General features: G+C 53.3%; 1 protein-coding gene across 2 annotated transcripts; it reads right to left on the reverse strand.

Annotated features, from left to right (window-relative positions):
* Positions 1-22,210: 22,210 nt before the first annotated feature.
* On the reverse strand, positions 22,211-25,565 carry LOC141729597 (uncharacterized). Of its 2 annotated transcripts, none has more exons than XM_074544298.1 (6): positions 25,380-25,565; positions 23,622-23,807; positions 23,338-23,493; positions 23,077-23,178; positions 22,745-22,865; positions 22,211-22,574 (listed from the first exon to the last, which is right to left on the reverse strand). In XM_074544298.1, the coding sequence occupies exons 2-6, from the start codon at positions 23,802-23,804 to the stop codon at positions 22,435-22,437; spliced, it is 702 nt and encodes a 233-aa protein (XP_074400399.1). In that variant the 5' UTR covers positions 23,805-23,807; positions 25,380-25,565; the 3' UTR covers positions 22,211-22,434. The 2 variants fall into 2 exon arrangements, with proteins under 2 accessions (XP_074400399.1, XP_074400400.1); XM_074544299.1 differs by having other exon boundaries at positions 22,745-22,817; positions 25,380-25,563.
* Between the last annotated feature and the right edge of the window lie 286 nt (positions 25,566-25,851).

The raw sequence follows: 25,851 nt of genomic DNA on the forward strand, positions 1-25,851 counted from the left end.
GGGAAATGGGGGAAATATGGCTTGAGAAGTGAGTGTTGATGTCCAGGAGGGGTGGGTTGTGGTTGGGACTGGGGAGGTGGGCTGGGGTCTGGAATGAGATAGCCAAAGTTTGGGGATGATGAAGGGAGGGGGAACCCATTACTGAGTGAGTTTCTGAATAATCCACATTCCTGAAGAGATTTTGAGGTCTCTCATGTTTCTGAGGCAGTTTTGGGGCACTCCCCAGCTCTTGGGGGTTTCCTGAGAGCAGCTCCATGGAGCCCCATTGCCAGAGGTGGTTGCCTTGGGCACGAGCTCAGAGCTGTAGCCAGAGTCTGTTGCCTCAGTGCTGGAGAGCAGAGAAATGATGAATGGCCCCAGACATCTCCAGTGTGTGTTTGGGGGCAGGGAGAGTTCTGCATAGGTGGGGTGGTCACTGCCCCACCCCAGCCACTGCAGCCTCTGGTGCAGCCCCAAAGTGGCTGCCAAGCCCCTGGCACCCCAAAACCCCACCTGGGAGAGGGACCAGAGCAGGTCAGGCTGTGACACGGGTGTGACACTGACACCTCCCACGGCCCTGGAGCTCACAGCAGCTGAGATCCAAGGCTGTGGATCTCCCTCTCTCTCTTTTTCTGACTTCCTCTTCTTGAAATCTGGATAACTTGAAGTTGGACAGGTTAGAGTTTGCTAAGTCAGTGCTTTATGAAGTGATTTACTGTAATTCCACGTTGTTTAAGATTTCCCAAGTACCTCATTCTCTTTGCAACTAAGTTTGCAACTAAAAATTTGTTCTCCACCCTCCTGAGCAGTTTGTTGTTTTCTCCCCTTGGCCATGTGTCCTGCAGGCTGTGCCCCCTGTGCGTGCTGGTCCTCTGCCCTGGCCGGCTGCACTCGCCCATCTCGCTGTGCCCCAGCATTTCTCACCCAGCGTTTCTGTGCCCTCCCTGGGCTCCCTGCACCCAGTGCTGCCGGCTCCTGGCACACAGAGCCAGGGCAGGAGCCCACCCTGCCAAGGGGCTCTGGGGCAGGGCGGGGGCTGCGATGGCTTCTGAGCTCAGCAGCTGCTCCTGGCATGGTTCCATGGAGACCGAGCACAGCAACGCTGCTGAGCATTGTCCCTGCTGAGGGTCACACACTGCCGGGGCACATTCCCTGCCTGCAGCATTGCTGAGCATTGTCCCTGCTGAGGGTCACACACTGCCGGGGCACATTCCCTGTCTGCAGGATTGCTGAGCATTGTCCCTGCTGAGGGTCACACACTGCCGGGGCACATTCCCTGCCTGCAGGATTCGTGCCCGACCCAAGCACTGCACTGATGGATCCAGCGTTGCTTTCCAACAAAAACAGGGGAAGGCAAACTGTGTGCAGCTCATGGTATTTTAGAGTGTCTAAAACTCACTAAGTCAGCGATCTCAGAGGTGAGACCCATTTGAAATTAACTGGATGGGAAAGTAGTGCAAGATGGAAAAGGGAGCATAGAAATAAATTGAGGAAAATATTTTGGATTGTTTCTTTCAATTTTCATTTCAAGCTGTTTTAGTTTTCCAGGAATCTTCTCTGCAATCCTGTCTGCTCTTTTCAAGAACCTTTCATGGAAAATGAGGTCGAGCTCCTGTCACAAGATGTGCCACCACCTGCAGCTTCTCTTGGCTTTCCACACTGTGCATGCAGTAGGACTCTTGCAGCAAAGAAGGACAAAGGGTTTGGGGACTTGAAAACTTGTCCTTTCTTTTCCTGGTGGACTGGGGAGATGTACTGTGGGTAAGGTTTTCATTGTTACTGTTCCAGGCTAAGAAAACAGGAGGCGGTACCAGGAATTGTTAAGAAGCTTGGCTGAATGCAGAGAAAGAATCTCCAGAGCCTGCATCCACAAGTGGAGAGTTGTGTGATAATCATTCCAGCCTGTCAGTGGAAATCTTGAAAATTATCTGGAATGTGAAAATGGTCTGACAGAGAGAGTTTGTTTCTGAATTCAGTGTAGATGATTCCACATCTGGTGCCTTGGTGCATAAATCAAGAGCACAATCAGTTCATGAGAAGCACCAGAACAAGCTGGACCTCCCAGAGTAACTGACTAAAACAATCTGAAAAGAAGAAATGCAGGGAACGACCGGTGAACCTTCCCTGGAAGAAGGGTGATTTTTTTCTAACTACTAATCCATTTTGGCTTTTGTCTTTCTTAACAAGGCCATTTGCATCCCAGATTCCCCATGAAGTGAGAAGCCTGAGCTTGTGGAAGTGGCTGAAAGAGGCCCTTTTCCTCTGCAGGGACACTCAGGCTGGAACAGGAGCCAGAGCGCTGTCTGGGGCCTCCTCCGAGCTGGAATTTGTGCCGTGCTGGGAGAGGAGGAGGAGGGGGAGAAGGCTGGTGCTGTGTGGCAGGAGCAGGAGGTTTGGGCCGCAGGACATTCTGTCTGCGCCGCTGCCCCGCAATGGGCGGCCGTGCCCGGGGCTCTGGGCCTGGCCCTGCGTGCGCTGAGCTCCCTGGGCTGGGCTCAGGTTAACGCTGGGACTGGGCAGAGCCTGGGCTCAAACTGGGGGCAGCAGCAGTGCAAAACACCTCTGGGCATCTGCGTTTCCTGCTGCTGGGAAGGAGCAATGAAGTGAGTCGAGAAGTTCTGGTTTCTGTTTCTCCTGGTGGATTTTATAATTTAATTCCACACTATGGAGGCAATTTCTGTGGTGGCCTCTGTCCGTTTCTCTTATTTCAACAGCTTCAGCAACAGGGCTTTGTTTGAACTCTGCAAATGTAGCCCGTGTGGCTTTAACTCCCGTCATCTTAGTGTTCAGGGGCTGGTGAGCATTCCAGTATCTGCTGATCTTTATGCCTGTGACAAAAAGTACTGACTTCACTGTCATGAAAGCACCGTGGGTAGCATCAACTGAAAGAGGCACTTGTATTTTTATGGATAAAATTCAGGTTGCCAACAGAAGAGGGCCAAGAGCAGCCAAGAACTGCAATTCCCAAGGCAAAGTCACCAGCAGCCTCCTGGTGTCACCGCAGGGTGAGTAAAAGAGCACTGAACACAGTTCTGGAACCCGATCCTTTCTTCCTCTGAGGGCTGGCTCAGGGCAGCACAGGCGGGCCCTGAGCAGTCAGAGCTGTGTGTAGGTGCTGGCTGCTCTGCTCCAGAATTGAGCTGGAAGAAGCCCTTGGGAGCCGAGGCAGGAGCAGGCGGGAAGGGGCCGGCGCTGCTGCTGCTCCTGGCCGGGAGCCCCGGCTGGGCCAGGCCGGCGCCCCCTGCGCTGCGGCTGCTGCTGCTGCCAGAGCCGGGCGGGACTCGGGGACAGGGAACGGACACGGGGTGACAGCAAAGGCCTGGTGGCTGCAGGGATGGTGGCACTGGGGCTGGGGCCAGCACAGAGCTTCAGCCTGCAATTAACCCCGAGGGAAACGCTGGGCAAAGGCTCCATTTCAGCCTTTCTTTACTTGTCGCTGTAATAAAGGGATTGAAATGAAAGGAGAACAAGCAGGGCCCGACCCCTCCTCCTCTGGGAGGAGCCCCGCGTCTGGGGCTGTGAGGGGCTATGAGGGGCCGTGAGAAGCCATGAGGGGCCATGGGGAACTGTGAGGGGCCATGAGGGGCTGTGAGGGGCTGTGAGGTATCACTCTTGAGTCGAGAATGACACAGTAACAGGCGGGAGGCAGTTGTGTAGAGAGAGTGAAAGAAGGTTTTATTCAAGAGAACCGTGCGGTTTTTATAGAGTGATATGATTTATTCTATTTGATTGGCTGGTTAACAAAAACACATTATACACTGTCCTTGAGAAGAACAGAAAGACGAAGTAGAAGAACACCACCTGCAGATTGTTTATACTTAACAAGTTATCACATCCCTACAATACCCTAAAGATTCTCACAGGCTGCTGTGAAAAACACTTGCTGTTTCTCTCTCTCTCTTCCAGAGCATCCACAGTGAGGGGCTGTGAGGGGTCTTGGGGAACTGTGAGGGAGTCATGAGGGGCTGTGAGGGGCCATGGAGAGCTGTGAGGGAGCCATGAGGGGCTGTGAGGGGCCATGGGGAGCTGTGAGGGAGCCATGAGGGGCTGTGAGGGGCCATGGAGAGCTGTGAGGGAGCCATGAGGGGCTGTGAGGGGCCATGGGGAGCTGTGAGGGGCTGTGGGAGGCCAGGTCCCTCATGGAACCAAGCATCCATTGTGACACTGCGGAACCAAGGAGATCATTGTTGACAGTACAGAACCTCATGGAACCAAGGGGCCATTGTGGCACAGCAAGGCCTTGTGGAACCAAAGGGACCATGGTGACACTATGGAACCTCATGGTACCACAGATCCATTGTTACACAGCAGCCACAGCAGGGCCCCAGAACCAAGGAGATTATTGTGACACTACACAACCTCATGGAATCAAGGCGTCCATGTTACACCAATGAACCTCATGGAGCAAAGGGTCCATTGTGACACTGTGGAACCAAGGAGACTGTTGTTGGCAGTCGGAAAGCTCATGGAACCAAAAGTTCATTGTGACATTGTGGGGCCTCGTGGAACCATGGATACCATTACAACACTTCAGGACCACTGGAACCAAGGGGCCATTGTGACACTGCAGGGCCTTGTATAACCAAGGGGTCCTTGTAGCACGGCAGGGTCTCATGGACTCAAGGGGATTAAAGTGACACTGTGGGGCTCCATAAAGGGCTGTGGAGCTCCATAAGGGGCTGTGGGGGCTCCATGAGACCACGGGGCCATTCTGACCATGGAACCAAGGATACCATTGTTACACTGCAGAACAAAGGAGGCCACTGTGAACGAGCAGGGGAACCCACTGGGACTATTGTGACACTTCAAGGGCATTGTGGAACAGCAGGGCCTTGTGGAAGCAATGAGACCATTGTGACATCCCAGGGCCTTGTGGGAGCAGGGGGCCATTGGGACACTGTGGGTCCCCATGGAAACAAGGGGCCAGTGTAACACATCCAGGCCTGCTGGAACCAAGGGCCACTGTGATCCCAGGGAACCCAATAGAACCAAGGGGCCATTTGGAGACACTGTGACCTCATGGAAGCAAGGGGCCATTGTGGCCTTGTGCAGTCCCATGGCAAGAAGGAAACCATTTGGACACTGCAAGGCCTCATGGAAAGCAAGGGGCCATTGTGCCACTGCAGAGCCAAGGAGACCATTGTTATATCACTGGGCCTCATGGAAACCAAGATCTGTGGTGATCCTTAAGGGCCTCATGGAACCAAAGGGCAATTTTGATGCTTCAGGGCCCCAAGGATCCAAGAACATAGAACAGGTCTGGATGGCTGGGCCTCCTGGGGGCTGCTTGACTGGTCCAGCTGGCCTTGGCATGTTGAGAGTTGCTTCTTATCATCCCCTGAAACCCTGGAGTTCTGTGCATTCCTTGCTGTGGGAAAGAACTGTCCTTCTCCTCCAGGGGTTCAAGCCTGAAATTGGGATTCCTCCTCCAAATCTGATTATATCCAAGGATTATTCCCAAATGAAACCTGCCAGGACAGACTGCTCTGGCTGGCCTTGGCCTCTTGGGGGCCACCCCTCATGTGCCTTCAAAACACTGGGGGCCCATTCTTTTCTTCCCATTGAAAAAAACACTTTCAAGTCCAGCCATCCATGGCCATAATTGAGAATCCGCCGCGAAAATTCTGTATACAGTTTTCCAATGGTACCTCCCAGACAAAAGCTGCCAGGGCTATCTAGATTCCCTTGGCTGCCCTGGTGGCCCTGGTGTTGCTGCAGGGCCTGAGTGCTCTCAGGGCCGGGCACCGCCCTGGGGTTGGCAGTGCCAAGGCTGCAGCCGGGACAGGCCACGGGCACTGCTGGGGCAGCGCTGACGCCTCAGGCCAGGCCCTGGGGGCTCCAGGCTCCTTGCCCAGGCTCTCTCAAGAACACACCCAGGCCAATGCTCAGCACAGAAAAGCCCTGTGAGCAGCCCCAGGCTGGCCGTGGGCAGGCTGGGGGCAAACAGCATGGCTGGGGCTCTGCAAGGGCCATGGGGGAGACGAGAAGGAGCAGCAGAGCAGGGGCTGATCCATCCCCAGTGCGCTGGACAGCCCAGGGCAGCATCCCAGAGCGTCCTCATGGAGCTGCCAACAACATCCACCCTCTGCAGCCCTGGCCTCTCCCCCAGCTCACACAGGTGCCCCATCCTTGCAGGCACAGACACGGCAGCATTGGCTCAGCAGCCCCTGTTTGCATTGCACACAGCAGGGGGAGCACCCCCATGCTGTTGGTGTGGGGACATGAACCTGAGGGAGCACAAATGCCATCAGCCCTGGGGCCAGCAAGGGCTGGGGGACACCAGGGAAACCACTCAGCTTTGTCCTGGCCTCTGCAGTCAGCCAGAAAGTTTGCTCCCATCAGCTGGGAGTTTCCTGTCCCACTGCAGATGCTGTTGCTCAGAGCCAGGGCTGCCTGGCAGCCACCCCCAAACTGCCCTGAGCATTTCCTTGGCTTCACCTTTGCTTTCTTTCCTCTTCCTGAAACAAATTCCTTCCCATTGCTCACCCCTCTTCCCTGCCCTGCAAACAGCCCATCCCTGTTTGCCCTTTCCTCTCTGGCCCCACTCCCCATTGCAGTTCCTGACTTGGCCCCATGGGAATGTCCCTTTGGGAGCAGGACCATCCTACAAGTGCTGCAGGAATTGTCTGCAGTCTCATGCAGTGCCTGGGGCTGCTCCCTTGCCAGAGGCACCCCAGGCCAGGGGGGCACATCTGAGCTGCTGTGTCTGGCTCTGGGGCTCCCTGTTCTGGGCAGTGAGGAGGAGCTGCAGAGGCTCTGCAGGACTGACAGGATGGGCTTTGGGGCTGGCAGGAGAAGCTGAGGGACCTGGGCTGCTGGAGCTCCTGAAGAGGAGGCCCAGGGCTCCTCCTGCAACTGCTCCAAGGGTGATTTCAGAGAGTCCCAGAATCAGCAAGGGTGGAACAGGCCATGGAGATCATCAAGTCCAACCTGTGCCCTGACACAGCCTTGTCTCCCCTGGGCCTTATCTCCTCCAGGATAAACAACCCCAGCTCCCTCAGCCACTCCTCAAAGCTCTTGTGCTCCAGACCCCTCCCCAGCCTTGTTGCCCTTCTCTGGACACGCTCCAGCCCCTCCATGTCCTTCCCAAATTGGGGGCCCAGAACTGGACACAGCACTTGAGGTGCTGCCCAACCACTGCTGAGCACAGGGGAACAATCCCTGCCCTGCTCCTGCTGGCCACACCATTCCTGATCCAGGCCAGGAGCCATTGGCCTTCTTGGCCACCTGGGCACACTGCTGGCTCATGTCCAGCCTGCTGTCCATCAGTCTCTGCAGGTCCCTTTCTGCCTGGCTGCTCTACAGCCCCTCTGGCACCTTGTTGAGGGAGGGAAGGGAAGGGAAGGGAAGGGAGGGGAAGGGAAGGGAAGGGAAGGGAAGGGAAGGGAAGGGAAGGGAAGGGAAGGGAAGGGAAGGGAAGGGAAGGGAAGGGAAGGGAAGGGAAGGGAAGGGAAGGGAAGGGAAGGGAAGGGAAGGGAAGGGAAGGGAAGGGAAGGGAAGGGAAGGGAAGGGAAGGGAAGGGAAGGGAAGGGAAGGGAAGGGAAGGGAAGGGTCCAGATCCAATCCTCCCTGAAATGTGGGGTTTGCTGGCACTGCCAGTGCCTTGATACAAAAATTTCCCTATTCTGGCACAGCCCAAGTGCAGCAATTTCCTGGTACAGAAATCTAAAACCACTGGCAGCTTCCTGCTACTGGGTCTGGCACCTCCCACATCTTGTGTTTGCTGCCCCAGTACCCAGATTTGGAAATTTCCTGGTGCCCGCACAGCCCAAGTCCAGTGATTTGCTGGAACAGAAATCTAAAATTTTAGAAATTTCCAGGTTCTGACTCCAGCACCATCCAGCTCTGGTGTTTGCTGGGACTGCCAGTGCCCAGATTTGGAAATTTCTGGGTGTCTTCACAGCCAAGGTCTAGCAATTTGGTTTTAGCTAGCTTAGGCAGAGAAGTTTCTTTGGACTGTGACTTTCCTTTTTCTTGGAACTGTTTAAACATGCTCTGGATTGATAACCCAGAAAAACACCAGCAGCAGCTCACACCTGTGCCCCCCCCCCCGAGTTCTGGGACGCTGCATTCCAGCGCCAGAGGGACTTAGAGGATACCGAGTGAGCCAACCACAACCCACAAAAAGGACTTTCTGAATTTGCCATCTCTTCAGCACTGTCCAAGGTTTTATTTAATATTATTCATTTTTCATGCTTGAGAATAATTTACTTGTTAAATAAACTGGGGTTTTTTTCACTTTTCTTGAGTCTTTTACGGAAGTAGTAGGAGGAGGGGCCGCTTGAACTTGCTTTCTAGATGGACCCCTTTTGGAGATTTCCTCCCAAAATTTGCCCGAAACCAGCACAAACAGTCACAATGAAAATTGCACCAGTGGCATAATTTCCTGATGGAAATTCTTGTTACAGAAGCTTGACCTTGTTCTCCATGAGAGGTTCTTGGGAAGAGCAGACAGGAGAAGACTCCTAGAAAACTGAAACAGCTTTCCAGAAGTGAAATGAAAATGAAAGAAACGACCCAAGATGTTTCCCTTTATTTATTTCTGTGCTTCCCTTTTCCATGTTGCAACCCAGTAATTCCAGATGCACCTCACCTGAAGATCGGTGACTTAGAGATTTTTAGACACTCTAAAATACCATGAGCCACACACAGTTTTCCTTCCCCTGTTTTTACTGGAAAGCAACACTGGAGATGTAAGTGCAGTGCTGGGCTCAGGTAGGAATCCTACCCCAAGGGAAGGTGGCCCGACAGTGTTTGACCCTCAGCAAGGACAGTGCACAGCAGCAGGCGAGGGGATCGCTGTGCCAGTGCGCAGGAGTCAGCGCTCTGCATCTGCGCTCAGCGCTGCAAAGTTCCCGTGTTTGGGCAGACGAAGGGGCTGTCCCCGGGGCGCGCGGGGCTCGAACGTGGGGCTCGTGGGGCGAGCGGGGAACGGACACGGGGACGAACGGCCCCGGTGCCTCAGTTGCAGCGGCGGCAGCGGCGGCAGCAGCAGCGGCGAGAGCAGCAAAACAGATAGTTTAAAACACGCTTTCTCCTATTTTTCTTTCTCTTTGTCCCTTTATTTCTCTTTCTCTCCCTTTCCCGCTGTCGGGCACCCTTCCCTCGGGGTCCCTTACCCGGCGTCCCTCTCCTCTCCCCGCCTCCCTCTCCCCTGCCGGACCGGGCCATGCCCCCGGCCCGCCCCCGCCCCCGGGCGGGGCTGCCCCATGCCCGGCCCCGGCCGTCCCGCCGCGGTCTCGCGTTCGCCCGGCTCTGGCCGTACTGGCGGTGGCGCTGCTGGGCGGGCATCAGTGCCTGGTGCGGGGGCGGCATCGTCGCCCTTCGGCTCCGCCTGGCCCGAGGGCGGCCCTGGACCCGAGGCAGGGTCCACTCCCGACCCCGGCCCCGGCCCCGGCTCCGGCTCCGGCCCCGGCCCCGGCCCCGGCCCTGGCCCCGGCTCCTCCCGGGGCCCGCGGAGGACATACGCGGCGCGGCCGCTCCCGCCGCCTCCGCTGCGGCTTCCCCGGCCCGAGCTCCGCCGCTCGGCAGCGCGGCCGCCGGCCCCGAGCCTCCCGTGCCGCGTTCCTGGAAGCGAACGCCTGGGCATGGCCGGCCCGGGGCGGATGAGGGGCGCTCGGGGGCCGTTGCTGGCCCCGGGCCGAGCGCTGACAGCCGCGTCCCGCCCGCAGGGAAGGCGCAGGAGGCCCTGCAGGAGCGGTACCGGCTGGGTTCGCTGCTGGGGCGCGGCGGCTTCGGCAGCGTCTTTGCGGCCACGCGGCTCTCGGACGGCGCCCCGGTGAGCTGCGGGGCCGGCGGCGGGCGCAGGAGGAGGGGGCGGAGGAGGAGGGAGGAGGAGGAGAAGGTCGGGGCGCGGCGTGCCGGGTGGCGAGCTCAGCCCGCTGCTCTTCCTCGCTCGCAGGTGGCCATCAAACGCGTGCCGAGGGATCGCATCCGGCACTGGGGCGAGCTGATGGGTGAGCGGGGCCAGCGGCAACAGCCGGGCCGTGCCGGGCGGGGAAGAGCCGGGGCCCGGCAGGGTGGGAGCCGCCGTGAGCCCTGCGGGGAGAGCGGGCGTGGGGTGAGCGTGGCATGCAGAGCATCCCGGGCTGGCTGAGGGCTCCCAGAGCCCCGGCACGGCCTCGGCCCCACTGACGCCACCACGCTCCTCACGCAGCCCGACGGCACCAGCGCCACGCTGGACATCATGCTGCTGGCCAAGGTGTCCCGTGGCTGTGGTGGGGAAGATGTCCTCCTCTCCTGGGATTGCACGTCCCTGTGCTTTGTTTCCTGTGAAGAGAACTCTTCAAAAGACTCTACAAATCAGTCTCTGTGCTGGCCACTTGTGCTGCAGAGCTGTCTGCCTGGTTGTGGTCGTTGTTACCCAGCCGACCACAAAGGGCTCAGAGCTCCAGGCGCTGGGGCTGCCTTTTGTATCTCCTGGAAGCTGGGATCTCTGCTTTAAAGTCAGCATCTTGCATTTTGTTTCCCTCAGGGAGAGTGGTGAACCCCACTGAAAATCCCCTGGTGAAATACACGTTCCTGAAATATCTTGGCAGCGGGTGAGTCCAACAGCAGTTACTCCTGCACAACCATGAGCCAGGTGTTTTTGGGGTGGAATGTCTATCCAGCGTGAAGTCAGGCCAGCTGCAAAGATGTTCACACACTGGGGATAGATTGTCCCATCTCTCAATGCTGCTCAGAATTTGTGAGTGGGCTCAGAAGGCATTGTCAGAGATGCCTTGCTACCGAGGTCTTGCCTACATCAAGGAACAGGACCTGGAAGATCTCCTTGTCTCTCAAGCGTGGGACAGCTCTGTGTTCATTTCTTTAGCATTTTTTGTATGTCTCAAAATCATACTGGCACACTAATGAAAAGAAAAGAAACTTGCTTGCCTGAAAGAGCAACCTACGCCCTATCAAAGCTGTGAGATAACAGTTCCCAGGAACAATTCTTTCCCCTGGTTTGAAAAAGAAAACACTCTGTGGTCAGGATAGGAACCACACCGTTTAGACAGTGAAACCCAAGAGGAAAGACTAAACTCCCTTTAGAAGTTGAACCCCAGTGCTTCAGGAACAGGCCCAGTGCCCATGCACTTGAGAGAAAAATGCATCATCTGCCTTCTGGCAGAGCCCTCCTGCATCCCGCAGGTTTTGACACTTCCAGCAGAGATCTCCTGTGTGGGCTGGCTTTCACTGCAAGATCTAAACAGCTTCTTCTTTCTCTGCTTCTGTTTTTTTTCTAGGACGTTTGGAGACGTTTACAGAGCACTCGACACTGCCACAGGAGGAGAGGTAAATGTCAACAGCCCCTGCAGGCTCTGCTGCACTCGAGGGCTTTCCCCTCTGGTGTGAGCTGTGGCTGGAGCTTTGGGCAGAGCTGTGCTGAAAAGGCACAAGAAGCACAGACTGGTGCCATCCCACAAAACACATTTGGGACTTTGTCCTCCTCAGCTGCCGGAAGGAAGGCACGGAGGGCAGCGGTTCCTTTCAGAGAAGGACGCGCTCGCTCGCTCTCCATTGCTAAAACAAAGGTGGTGCCTTTGAGCACCTCACTGCTCTTTGGGGCTACAGCTTCAGAGTCCTGAATTTTCATTTCTGGCTGTCAGCAAATGCATCTGAAAGTTACTGGTAGTTCCTTAGCCACCTGCAGTGCTGCACTTTGGAACTGCACATAGGGAGAGACCTGCAAGGCGTTCCTGAAAGCCCTGAGCCCTGCCCATAGCCCAAGATGTATCCACAGAGTATTAAGGCTTGGATTCCTTCTTCTGAGTCCCAAACACAGCAGCAGAGAGTGTGGCCAGAGGTTTGTGGGTGATAGCTGAGACACCGCTGTTACCAAATGGTCAAGGCAAAATGTCAGTGGCCCCACGTGTCCTGTAACTGGTACCCAAGGGAGCAGAGAAATGGGCTGTTGGAATGCCAGTTCCTGATTACTGCAGTGCCTAATCACAAGGCAGTTTGGCACAGCTCAGCTATGTCATTGTAAAATCACTCGCTCCATGTGTCTTGTGGTCTCGTGCCACCAACCTCTCAAGTTACTGATTTTCAATGTCATTTTAGGTGGCAATAAAAAAAATAAATCTTCGAGGATTGAGGAGGAAGGAGCTAACCTTTAATGAAATAGTGATCATGAAGAAGTATAGGAGTCCCAATGTTGTGAATTATTTAGACAGGTGAGAGGTCACGGTCTTATCCCATGGATGTGTGTTTACATATTGCAAACATGAGAGGTTAAAAACCTACTTTGATAAGTGGCAGAAGGTAGAGCTGTTAATTTTTATTTCTTCATATTCCTCTACTCATCTCCACTGGATTAGAAGAGAGTGCATCTTGTCTTCATGAGTCTTCCCTGGCACACCTAGTTTGATGATTACTCCAAAATTATTCAAAACCTGGATCAGCTGTATCTTCCTAACTCAATAGCCTCAAAGTTCACTGCCTCCACATTTATTTGAGATTAATTTTTTAAAATTTCTTAAGTGCAGATGAACCATCCTAAAGTGGATTTCCCTTGGATTGTTGCCCCTCTTTGCCATTGCTATGCATGCCAGGAAGACTAGGTGCTTATTTCCAGAAATACTATGCCTGAAATGTTTTTTATCTGGGCTGTTTCTAAACTGCACTTTTCATTTGCTACCCATCTAAGACATCTCCTTTTTCACAGCTGTGCCTTTCTCTTTGAGACTGCATGGATTGCAAACCATGCACAGCCAAGAGGGAATATCTATTCTTTTGATTCTGTCCTTGTCACAAAGGCATCTGGAAATAAGAAACCTGGAAGCAAAAAATCAACGTAGCCATGCATGTTCATCTCTACCCCCTTGTTTCCTTCTTTCAGCTACCTTCTGGGCGAGGAACTCTTGCTGGTTATAGAGTACATGGATGGAGGTGTCCTGACCGATATCATCAGCCAGACCTGCCTGTCTGAAGATGAGACAGCAGCCATCAGTCGGGAGGTCAGCAATCCCAGCTGTGTTTCCAAGGGCTTGGGCAGGATTGTTTGGAAACAGGGGCTCAGAACAGGAGAGGTTTCCTGTGCCAAGCTTTGTTTCTGTGTTGCTGCTATTCTATGGGCAAGTAAAAGCATCTCAAGTGAAAGGCCTGACAGTGCCCCTGCACTCCCTGTGCTCAGTGCCAGTACTCTTATCTCCTGCTGTTGTATTCTCGCTCTGTCTCTTGTATTTGTATTTGCTGTTCTCCACCTTGCCTCTCTAAATGTTTGCCTGGAGTCTGTCTTCACTGCATTCCCTGCCTGTAAAAGCAAAGGTGCTGGTGGCAGGATTTGAAATAAACATCAAGGAAAAAAGAGAGATACTCGTTTCTCTCAGTCCTCAGCTAAAAAGGATAGGAGTGCAGCCAGAATGCTCTTTGCTTCTGAGCACATGCACTGCAGCAGGAGTCATCCCGGCTGGTTGGCAGGGGACAGCCTACAACAGCAGGTGCTGTTGCTCTTTCAAAAGCTGACGTGCCTTTCCTCAGAAAGGTCCTGCTCTGCAGGTGTTGGAGCAGCAAGCTCTTCCTCTCAGTGGCCATTACTGTTCTGCCATTACTCCCCATTCCCCTGGAGAGGGAATCTTTTGGAGCTGTTTCCTTTCTTGTGTGATGAAATCACATCACTCATTTTTGCCCTCCCCTTTCTGTTTTCTCCCTCAGTGCCTGCAGGGACTGGATTTTCTTCATTCAAATGATGTGATCCACCGAGACGTGAAGAGTGACAACATCCTTCTTAAAACTGACGGTTCTGTCAAGCTGGGTCAGTATATTCTTGGTCAGGTGCAGCGTTCCAGGGATGTGGGTGTGGGGCTGCTGGGAGTGACTGCCAGCTCCCCAAAAATGGTGCTGGTGGCAGTGCAGGGACCCCTGCTGCGAGCTGAGGGCACAGTTGCAACATGCACAGAGGTAGAAGGAGCCACAAGCAGTCAAGAGTGGCCTTGCTCTGTGTGTCCCTTCCAGAGGGAGGGAGTTACAAGTCTAAAGTTTCCAAAGAACAAAAGCCACTGCTGGAGGCAGTGTAAAAAATGGGGGGATTTTTAAAGTCACCAATGCCAGGAGATTGAACGGCACATTTTCAAACTTCTACTGGGGAATTCTTCTGCTTGCTTTCCTAATTGCACAGAATTCAGATAAAACCAGTATTTTGTTTTCTCCTCAGCTGATTTTGGCCTCGCTACTCAGCTCACCCCTGAGCAGAGCAGATGGTGCTCACTAACCGGGACTCCTTGGTGGATGGCTCCTGAAGTGGTGACAGGTCAACCATATGGCCCCAAAGTGGACATATGGTCTTTTGGAATTGTGGGAATTGAAATGATAGAACAAGAACCTCCTTACTTGAGCGAAAGTTCTGGCACGGTAAGGAGCAAATACTGACTGATCCCACTGTCTTTCTCACCTGTCCCATGTCCTGTATGCCATTGGACAAAATCCCATTGCCATCTGCTGGAACTACTTCCACCAAGGTCCCCTCCTACAAATGTCCCTGCAACACATCAGCATCTGCTGTAGTTTTGGTTGCATCAGTGGGGGAAATCAAGCCTTACCACATGCAAACAAACTCCAAACAAACAAAGTGTTCTCAGGCAACACTTTCCTTTGGGTTAGTGGTTCCAGTTCTTTTGTCTGTGTAGATGGCCTTAATAACAGGAAAAAAGCATCTTAAAACTGTTGTTATCTTTCCAGAAATGAAGGAAGGAAACCCAAACCCAACAAAGTTTCTAAACCCGTGGTCTTTAGAGAGGAACCTAACCCTGTGTGCAGTTTCTTCTCACTGGGAAACATGGGCATGAGGGTGTAATGCACAGAGTCTCTTCTGCTTCTTGTGCAGTGCTGCTGAAACACTCAATGACCGTGTTTCTCTCCTAGCCCAAGCAACATTCTGCACGTCACCAAGCCAGAGCCTGGTGATTCGGAGAGCCTGCCAAAACCTCCTGTTTGTTTCCTGGCGCTTTCTGGATGGGCCTACCATTTATGCATTGTCTTGAGTAGCCAAATGACTGGACGGTGACCATAGAGATGGAACCTCTCCTTCGTCTGACCTAGACAATTTTTCTTTTGCTGCAAAAATGGGAAGCTGAAATTTTCAGACTGCTAAGAGACAGAGCTGCAGGTGGCTCCTGTGTGCCCAAGCAGGCATTTCCATCCCAATACATTTGTGCAGGCATCTTAATGTGTCTGTGTTGAAGAGGAGATTGTAAATGTTTGTTTCCCTACCGGGGTATTAACTGATGGATTTCCTTTCTTTTCTTCCAGTTACCATTGTTTTCAAGAACAGCACAAAAAGCTTGATGAGTTTTGTTCTAGGGCACGTGCGCTTAAAGGACCAACAGGCACTGCTGAGATGCCTTTCATGTACTAACCCTTGAAATTAGTTAGTATAGCAAAGTCCCTCTTCCAAAAAGCCTCTCAAGCTGGCATGAATCCTCAGAGAAGCAAATGTCCTTTTGCTGACATAGTTCCCACTAACTAGGTCAGACAATGAAATCAGCTGCCAAGGCAAGATCTGCAGGATGGTGGAAAAGCTGTGGCTGCATTGGGGTTTGGGTTTTTGGTTGGTAAAGGAAAGTTATCTCTGGGTCTGTGCCAGGGCAGAAACTGCCACTGAAGAACAGAGGTTAAACACAGGGATCTGGGAGAGCTTTAGAGATGTGAAGGCAGGAGGTGGAGCCTGGTGTCTCCTTTTTCTCCAGGCTACACACCTGATAGCCACAGTAGGGACTCCACAGCTGCGGCAGCCCAAGCTCCTCTCGGCTTTGCTGCGTGACTTCCTGAGCTGCTGCCTGCAGACAGACGAGGAGCGGCGCTGGTCTGCCAAGGAGCTCCTGCAGGTAAAATGGGAAGGGGCTGCAGGGGAAACAGGCTCTGAGGGATGGGCTCCTCTTCCACTCAAGTCCAAGGCAGCAGATGAGCCCCCTTCCTCCTCACCACCACTCTTGCTGCTCTTCAAATGAAAATGGTGAGGAATCCTAGACTGGGCTGGGCTGGCAGGGCCCTGTAAATGTCCTCTGGTGCAAGTGTCCTGCAATAAGCAGGGACATCTTAAAACAGATCAGGTTGCTCGGAGCCCTTTGCCACCAAAGCTGGAATGGTTGCAGGGATGGGGCTCCTACAAGCTCTTGGGGCAAGCTGTGCCAGGGTTGCACCATGCTCCGAGTAAACAAGTTCTTCCTTAGACCTACTCTGATTAGATGCCCTTTGTGTTTAAAAATATTTGTCCACATCCTATTGTAACTGGCCCTGTTAAAAAAGATGTCCCCCACTTTCTTCAAAGCCACTCTGAAGTCTTGGACAGTGGCAATAAAGTCTCCCTGGGGCCTGTTCTTCACAAAACTGAATAACTCCAGCTCCCTCTGCATTTCCTGACAGGAGAGGTGCTCTGTCGTCTGACTATTTCTGTTGCCCTCTTTTGTGATTTGGTGGAGTGTTCAGTTTTATCTAATGGCAAAAGAATTGAAGTAGAGCAATGCGGGGTACAGAGACATGAAGTGGTGGTGGAGGAACCCAAGGAAGCCAGTCCCAGCCTAGGGGTCAGAGATTTGGCTGTGGGCAGGAGGGGCTATGGGGGGCTCACTCTGAGGGGCCCTGGTTTGTGCCCCCCAGCCCACCCTTAGAGGTTTCTGCCACGCAAACAGGGACAGCCAGGAGGGACTTGTCCCAGCCCCATCTGCTGCCTGGCACCTCAAGCAGACGGGAACTGTGCCAGGGTTACTGCCTGGTTGTGTGGCAGAGAGGGAACTGCAGGGCCCAGTGCCACTGGGCTGGCCCTGCTGGGAAGGAAGGTGCCATCCAGCACACGAGGGGCAGGGCATGGAAAGGCAGACACTGGTTTCTGTCCCTGTGGGAATCAGCACAGTGCCTGTCTTTCAAAGGCCTGTGTGAGTCATTGGAGTTTCCTGAAAGGAAGAAAACCCAGGGACAGAAAGCACCATTTCTAGAGCATTGGCAGGGCAAAAATCCCAGCATGATGAAGAAATCACAATAAAAGATGAGTGGGATTCTGGGCCAGGTTTGCCTGTGATGGCAAGGTCTTGCACACTGGGGATGACTGGGGAGCAGATGGTCCCATTGCTCCTCTTTCTGGGTCTTTCCAGGAACTTTATGTATCCTGATTGAGTCCCTGAAGCAATGAGCTTAGAATATAATGGTTCACTGTTCTTTGTTGTATTTTTTTTTCCAGTGGACAGCATCCATTTGTAACTTCAGCCAAGCCACCATTCATCCTGGCACAACTCATCAACTCTGTGAAGAAGACGAATAGCCCTAACCCTAAACCCTAAACCTAAACCCTAACCCTAACCTTAAATGCTAAGCCAAACCCAAACCCTAACCCTATCCCTATCTCTAACCCTTACCCTAAACCCAACCCTAAGCCTAAGCCTAAGCCTAAGCCTAAACCCAAACCTAAGCCTAAGCCTAAGCCTAAGCCTAAGCATAAGCCTAAACCCAAACCTAAACCTAAGCCTAAGCATAAGCCTAAGCCGAAGCCTAAGCGTAACCCTAACCCTAACCCTAGGAGACGAGAACATAGCAATCATGTCAAGATGTTATCTCTGTTACCAATTTAGAGTAGGATTGTAGAGTAGGGCTGCTAAAGAGATTTGTAGCATAGAATTATAGATTAGAGTTGTAATTAATAAAGTTTCTGAAACATCAACTCACTTGGAAGATTCTCCTCCTTCTGACCCCTTCAGAAAATTCAGCATTTCCTTCTGAATTACCAATTGTTTTTTATTGGTGCTAAGTCACACATATGGCTTCTTTTGTATGGTTTCATAAGTGAGGAGGGGACTTCATATCATTCATCCTCTCCAGACCGCACTGCCTTTGGAATATGACCCACTGGCTGGTTATGGCACAGCTGCGGTATTTCTAGTTGAGGCAGTAAGGGCAATGGCATTTGAAGGCAAAACCAAAGGAAGAATGAGGCAGCCCAAACATCTTGTGCAGATGCAGGCCTTCAGCTGTGACTGGAGAGCATTGGGGTTCCTGCCACTTGGATTTGTATCCCTAAATGCAATAATCTCTTTGGCTGGAGGAGAGCCTTGCTCAAGTGAGAAAGCAGAAAGGTCAGAGAGGGTGCTCGGGAAGGTCTCCTGTGGTGCAGAGCTGTCAGCGCCTGTGAGGTGAGAGCGGGCCTGGCCTTGCCCGGGCTGGAGCCCCAGCAGAGCCCTGGCAGAGCCCGGAGCAGCCTGAGCCCCGGCAGAGGCAGGCTGGAAGGAGGCCCTTGGAGCTGCAAGAGGCAGCAGCCGGGCCCTGGGTGCCTCTTCCTGGGAGCGGGCGAATCCTCCGCTCTCAGAGCCCAGGTGGCAGCTGGCTGCTGCCGAGGGGAAGCGCAGCCGTGCTGGGCACAGCCCGGCCTGGAGGCATTGGCCGTCTGGAGTGTGCCCAGGAGCAGAGAAAGGCCAAGGGCAGCTGCGGGCCGCTGGGCTGGCTGAGGATTCCTCCTCTTCTGCCGGCTGCCCTGCAACTCCTGGCAAAGGCCAGCAGTGTGTGCAGCACTCTGGGCACCGGGGCAGGGAGCCGGGCTGCTCGGCAGGCTGGAGCACGGGGCAGCTCCTTCAGGCCCGGCACTTGTGCCAGGGAAGCGAGGCCAGCGTGAGGCAGGGACAGCTTGGCAGGGCCCATCTGCAGGAGCCAGCGCCTCACGCAGCTCTGGGAGGAAGCGCCTGCAATCCTGCAGTTCTGCACTGAGCCCGAGCAAAGGTGTGAGATGCAGAGTGTTTGGCAGAAATATTCAGGCCCACCAGGCCAGCCTGCTTTGTGCTCTGTGGCGCACAGCAAGCGCTCTGCAATGCAGCTCTGAGCTGCTGGGAGAGAGGCAGTTGGGGGTGTGCCTGAGGTGAGTCAAGGGGTTAGCTGAAAATGGAATTAGGATAATTGAAAACTGCAGATGAGTCGAGGGGCCAGCTGAGAATACAATTGCGATAGTAGGAGACTGCATGTTTTAGTTAAGATTTTAAAATGAGGTAAGAAGCTAAGCTAGTAATACAACTGGCAGAAATCACGTACCTTAGTTAAAGAGTACCAAATATATTAGGAACATAAACCTAGGAGTGATAGGGATAGAGGAAGAAATTGTGAAGAAGCAGAGACCATAGAAACACCTTGCCTTCAGAATAATTGAACAGTTAGGAGAGGCTTGGACCATGAGCAGCAGGTCCAAAGGTCTTGCCAACTGGCCATGGGAGAAGAGTTCACCATGAGGAAGACGGCTTTCTTCCTCCCATAGAACCACTCACTCATTTCAAAATCCCACCAACCCAGTTAAGGGAATACAATTGCGCAGCTGTATAGGATATTCAGCTGATAAAAATGCGAAGCAGGCAGGTAAGAATTATGTATTATGGGTCCTTAGAAACCTAATGTAAAACTTTTTCTGTAGAAGTAGAGAGCAGGAGTCTGCAACTCCTTGCACGTGTCTTTGGAAACTAGTTCACATGTGTCCAGCGCTGCAATAAATACCCTTCTTTTCTACTATAATTAGTTGAAGAGTCATCTGTCCATACTTCAAGGGTTATGCTGGAGTAGTGAACTGATTTGGAAGAGAGCAGAAGAGTTTCAGCAGGCAATTTTTGGAAGAGATGGAAGGCTCTTGTGACTGAAGGGAAAGCCATTTGGAATGGAGTAATGATCCCAAAGCACATACAATTGTATCTTTGTGTCTGAATTTAAATCAGAATGCTTATAGATAGCTTCATGCAATTTGTCTACAAATTTATCAAAGTCTTCATTCTTTCTTTGACAAATCTGTGTAAAAGATTTAGTGTGTAACCCATCTGAAAGTACAAGGATAGCATTATATGGTAGTTGTTGGCTCATCTGTAAGACTTGATCAGATGCTCCCAGCCTGGGCAGTGGCAGTAGCCCAGGGCCCCTTGCCAAGTAACTGTTGTGCTGTTAAACCATACAGAGGAGCACCCTGCACTCCAGGTCTTGCTGCTTCTTGAGCACACTTTTCCTCCCAGCTTTTATGACACATCACCTGCTGATGGGGTGTGGGATCTCAGCACCTCAGGACTGAGGTGCCGAGTCACCGAGACCACCCTTGGGGGGCTCGGGAGTCCTGGAATGTTGCCAGAAGTGTCTGGTGGCTGGACTTTGATCCTACACAGGAGACGACACCTGTATGAGGATAGGAGGATTTCATCGGAGTGAATGGTGAAGGGATTAGCTAATTAGAGAGGGAAACACAGGGTTTAGGATTTCTATACAGGGGGGTTTAGAGAAGTAAGATGGAGGAATTGGGGTGTGTCCTGTCCTTCTTCTTCTTCTTCTTCTCCTCCATCTTCTGTGGTGATGGTGGCACTTTGGGATTGGTCATTACTGAAAGTGCACTGGGCAATAAGGGTGAAAGGTATTGGGGAAAAATGATAAATATTGTACACGTAACTTTGGGTATAAAGATAGGTGACCACCCGGAGGGCAGGGGAGTGTGCTCATGGCTGGCTGCTGAGCAGACCTCTGTCGGGCCGAGAGAAAATCTTTTAGATAAACAATTAATAAACACCGAGACCGAGAAAAGAACTGAAGCCTCTTCTCATCCTTTGAAACGCGGGCTGCCCCAAGGTCACCCCGGGCCTTTCCAGGCCATCCAAACAGCCGAAAATCGGACAATGGGGTGGCATTCTAGGTCTACTATTAGAGTATGCACATCAGCTGGAATTAATGTGTTAGATGGAAAAATATACTGCAGAAGTGACTGTGCAAGTTGGGATTTTCGACCAAATTGTGAAATTGCTGCTCTCAACTTTTCTAAAATCTTCCAATTGAAAGGTTTTCAACCTCTATTTGCAGCATTAGTTACTACAGGAAAAGCTTCTACATCATTGGAGAGAAAAGTCCCTTCTACAATAGCTTCTGGAATAACTTTTTTCTACTTTTGTTTCTGAGCTGCTTCTATTTCAGGGTCACATTCCAACTCTAATTCCACATTCTTTACAGCATGAGAGGAAGGATTTTGTTTAACTGGCTTGAACGCTGGCTCAGAGACAGAATGGAGGAGTTTTTTGCAAGACAATGGCCATATTCAGCCGATGCACAATCCAGCCTGCTTGTAATAATGGACAATGAACACCTTCACAAAGAATGAATTATGGACATATTCAGAATTGGGGTCCGTATATCCTTGGAAAAGATACAAGAAGAAGAGTCATCAGGACTCAGCAAGTTTGTCAGCAATCTTGGCAAAAAGAGACATGGGTGGGCCAGACAACCACAGCAAGATGCATAAAAAATTAGATGATCCAATCAGCATTCTAATTAAGATGTGTGAACACCTAGGATTAACCAATCATGTATTAGCTAGAGACGCGTGGATAGCAGAGACGTATTTTAAACAGAGTCTTTTAAAGGATAATAAATTTGGCTTCACTAGATCATATTGGTTATGGTGTGATGTCCCAGAACCTCCGCGCCCTGCAGCCTGCTCCCGCAGGAGGCTCTGGTGAGCCCCTTCCAGGATGCTCCGCTGTGCACACAGCCCTTCTCCTGCCCACCCAAAACGCTCCTGGGACAGCAGGACACAAGCTGGCCGGCTCTGGACTCAGCACACCCCAAACAGAAGGGCCGGAAGACACAGTGGCTGTTTTGCAGCCCTGCCCAAGAGAGGTAGGAAGGGTCTCCTCCCTCTGGTCTCACTTGCTTGGGTTTCTGACTGGGCCTGAGGCAGGGGCTGCCATTGCTCATTGTGGGGAGACCAGAGTTGCCAGAACCACACCGAAGGTGCAGGCACTGCCTGACAGCGCTGCGGCCACTGGGACCGTCGCGCCTCCGAATCTCAGCTACTCCCTGCTGCTGCTGCTGCTGCTGCTGCTGCTGCTGCTGCTGCTGCTGCTTTTAGGCACACCCAGAGCTCACTGTTAGGCCACGACGCTCTCTGCTTCTGCCCTCTTCCTGTCCCTGTGTAGGGATGGAGCACTGCTGTGCTTTCAGGAAGCTCTCTGTGAAACCTTCCAGCATTGCAAGCTCCTTTGCCCTCAGTGGATGCTTGCCATGGAATCCCGCACAGCTGGGTTCACAGCATACTCACGCTGGCTCTTGTAAAACCAAGGGTCCTTGTTCCCTTCAGCGTGCTCAGCACGCCCTTTAATTCCACGGTGCTGTGCAGCTGGAGCAGCAGGACAGGCACCTTTGCAGCCTGACTGCCCTTGTTCCTCTCTGCCCGTGCCCAGAACACAGCAGGCAGGAGAAGGGCAGCAGGGCCCTGTGTGTCCCCAGGCTCAGGATTTGCATCGCTCCAGCTCCACGGAGACACGGGTCAAATGAAAAACCCAAACTGTTTATTAAGGGAAAGAGAAGGTAAGGGGTGAGCTGGGAGGCAGAAAAGGGGATGGGCAGGGCCTGAGGGCTGCAGGGAGGGGGCTGCCAACAGGGAGAGAGATTGCAGGAGCTGCTGGAGCTTCACACAGGCTCAGCTCTGAGCAGCCAGAGCTGTGCCTGGAGCTGCAGCTGATCCATCCTGTTCTGCAGGTGCTCCCATCTTCAATGGGCACTTGAAATCGCTGATGGACGCTGGTACATCTGATCCATCAGACAAAGTCCTGCAGATCTTCCTTCAAAGATCATCTGAAGCAGTTTGCTCAGGCACGATGGACTCTCATCTTCCTTCAGGGCTTGAAGAGCTGGAAGAGAGAGGAACAGAGCCAAGGTCAGAGGCCAGATTGAGGAAATCCAAGGAAAGCCTCCTGCCAGGGCCATCCCAGCCGGCTGCAGCGGCCCAGGCGCGGCTCCCGCTGTAGCCAGGGCAGCAGCTGGGCTGGGGGCAGGGAGGGGCGTGGGGCTGCTGGCTCACCCATGAACCTGAGGGCTGCCTCTCGCAGGGTCCTCGTTGGGCTCTCGGCCGCTCGGCTCTTGTCCTGCAGCAGCTGCGGGGAGCGCCAGCAGGGAATGCTCGTGTCGTGGGGTGACATGTCCTAAACCAGGACAGCTCGGCACAGGCTCTGCCCCTCAGCTGGGCTCTCCCTGCCCCCAGCACCAGCCAAGCCGGCCCGCACGGCCCAGGGCAGGGAGCAGCAGGGTGGGCGCAGGCTGGCGGGCCCTGCTGCGGTACTGGGCAGGGCCACAGCTGCCGGCCCCCCGCACCGAGCACCGGGGGCAGGGCTCGAGCTCCCGGGCTGTCCTTACCAGGCTCTCAGCAAACTTAATCCGCCGCGCCTTCGTCAGCAGCTCCTCAAGGTCCATCCTCCTCAGGAAGCGTGCCGCAAAAAGCAGGGCTTGGAAAGAGGCCTGGAGAGCAGCAGAGCACTGCAGGTGGCACCAGAGCCCAGGGCACAGGACCTGTGTCCCTGTGCCGCGGCCATGGGGAGGCTGGGCCCCGCCAGGTGCCAGGGCAGGAGGCGGCCATGCCCCCTGCCAGGGATGCGGCACCGTCGCACAAAACCTCACCTTGGCCACGTACAGGTTCTCATCGTGCCAGCGCAAGAATAGAGGGAGCAGGCTCTGGTTCACGAATGTCGTGAGAAGCTCTTCCCCCTCTTCCACTACCAGCTCCATCACCTTGTAAAAGAGCTGAATGGAGAGCAGCTGCACGTGGCTGTTGTCCTGGAAGGAAAGGAAAAGACCTCAGCACCAACTACTCCAGGCCCATTGAGGCAAAGGCCCAGAACTGCACAGAGCACAAAGTTTCCAGCTAGCATCCAGTGCCCTTGGCTGGGGGCACAGAGCCTTACGTTCTCAAAGTGTGGCAGGAGGGACTCAGCCAGCTTCAGGGCAGTGACGCTGGGTAGTTGTGGGATCTCAGCACAGCAGTCCTGATATGCAGAGACACCGAGACAACCCCTGGGGGGCTTGGAGGTCCTGGAACATGGCCAGAAGTGTCTGGTGGTTGGACTTTGACCCAGCACAGGAAACATCACCTGTATGAGGATGGGAGAATCACAGGGGATAAGTGGTGAAGAGATTGATTAGTTATGGTGTGAAACACAGGGTTTAGAATTTTGGTAGAGGGGGTGTTAGGGAGACAAGATGGAGGAATTGGGGCGTGTCCTGTCCTTCTTCTTCTTCTTCTTGTCTTCCATCTTCTGTGGTGGTAGTGGCACTTTGAGATTGGTTCTTACTAAAAGTGCACTTGTCAATAAGGGTGAAAGGTATTGGGGGGAAAAGGTAAATATCTTATACATAGTTTTGGGTATAAAGAAAACTGACTGCCCCAAGGGCACGCAGTGTGCTCATGGCTGACGTGCTGTGTGGACCTCTGTCGGGCCAAGAGAAGATATTGTAGATACAAAATTAATAAACACTGAAGACCGAAAAAATCTGAAGACTCCTTTCGTCCTTTGGAGTGCGGGCTGCCCCCAAGGCTAACCCGAGCCTTTCTAGGCCATCAAAAACAGCCGAGATTGGGACAACTGGCATCCGCTGGGTAGGCTACTCCCACCAAAGGGAAACAGGATATCTGCCCTGAAGAGCCGAGACTGAAGAGCCGACAGGAACAGCTCTGGGTTTGGACGAAGTCCCAGGAGAACACTGATAACTCCTGGGGAGACAAGCCAGAAGAAAAAAAAAAAAAAAACGGCCAAGAGAGTGTGAAAAAGACAGCAGTCACTGAGAATTACATCTCTCAGCTTCTTCCGAAGAAAATTCGTAGCAGAACAGTCCGCATCGGAACCAGAAAGGCGCCTCTGGGACCACTCTTCTGTGATCTGCTGGACAGAGATCAGGAGCCCTCGGACTGCTCTGACGACAGATATTCGGTAAGAAGGTCAAAAAAATTAAGAACATGGGCAGCACACTGTCCCAGGAACAGCTGGGAATTTTATCAGCCTTACAAGGCATAGCACAGACATATACAGTCGGATCCAAAAGAAAGAGCTGAAAGAGCTCCTGTTGTGGGTCAGGCTTAATTACCTATTTTCAGGAACGTGTCTGTTGTTTGAAGTAGGATTTTGGCAAGAAATTAATAGGCATCTCTATCTCCTTGCCACAAAAAAGGATGAGACAGCTTTGAAATTGCTGTTTCCAGCAAGAATTATGTTAGAAGGCATTTCTGCGCAGTCAAAATGGCTGGATATGCAACAGAATGTTGTGGCCCCCTCAGGAGCGGGGGGAAGAGAGCAAGGTTCTAAACAGAAATTGGCTCTGGCCCCAGCTAAACAGGGAGGAAAAGCTCTCTAGGAAAGGGAGCAGGAAATAATGTCATTGCCTCAGGTCCCACCACCTAGGAAACCAAAGAAACCCTTAAAATGCCCTGAAACCCCAGAAACCACAGGGACATCAGGCTCCGACTCAGAAGCGGCAGGGTCGGAAAAGGGGGCAGAGGGAGAGAGAAGGGAGTAAGGCAGGCGCTTTCGACAGGCGCGGCGGCGGCGCTTTCCCGCAGCGCAACAGTGGCGGCGGCAGTGCGCGAGGGCGCGGCGGCGGCGGTGCAGGCACAGGAGGGGGGCGCGGATAAGGAGGTAATGAGAGATGCGGGGTCTGGTGTGGCTTACGTGACAATGACGCCGGAAACGGCAGCTTCTCCGGCCGGCATGGTGCCGAAGGCACTGTGAGGGGCAAGACTCGCGGAAACCCTGGGGGGGGGTGGGTCCGAAACCAGCGCAGGAACGTCAGACACTGGCAGCGAACTGGGGGAGACTGCGTGGCCCCGAAAGGACATCGCAGAAAGACGTAGGAGACGCGCGGTTGTGACGTCAAACCCGGAAGCAGGGCGCAGAGGTCAGCTAGAATCGCGGAGTTGGCCTGGGTGCCGGCGGGGGGTGAGCTGCGCGCACCAGTGGGAGGAGTGGATATAGCGTCAGAGGAGGAGGAGAGAGAATCAGGGACAGACCAAAGGGAGGGGATTTCAGAGGCGGAACGGGAGGGAGAGAGTGACGTCAGCTCAGGAGAGACGGGGACCGGCTCCGAAAGCACGCATGCGCAGAGAGCAGAGCGCGGGCGGAGGCAGGCTCGTTCCCCTGTGAT

Source organism: Zonotrichia albicollis, chromosome 7, assembly GCF_047830755.1.
Source record: "Zonotrichia albicollis isolate bZonAlb1 chromosome 7, bZonAlb1.hap1, whole genome shotgun sequence".
Taxonomy (NCBI): Eukaryota; Metazoa; Chordata; class Aves; order Passeriformes; family Passerellidae; genus Zonotrichia; species Zonotrichia albicollis.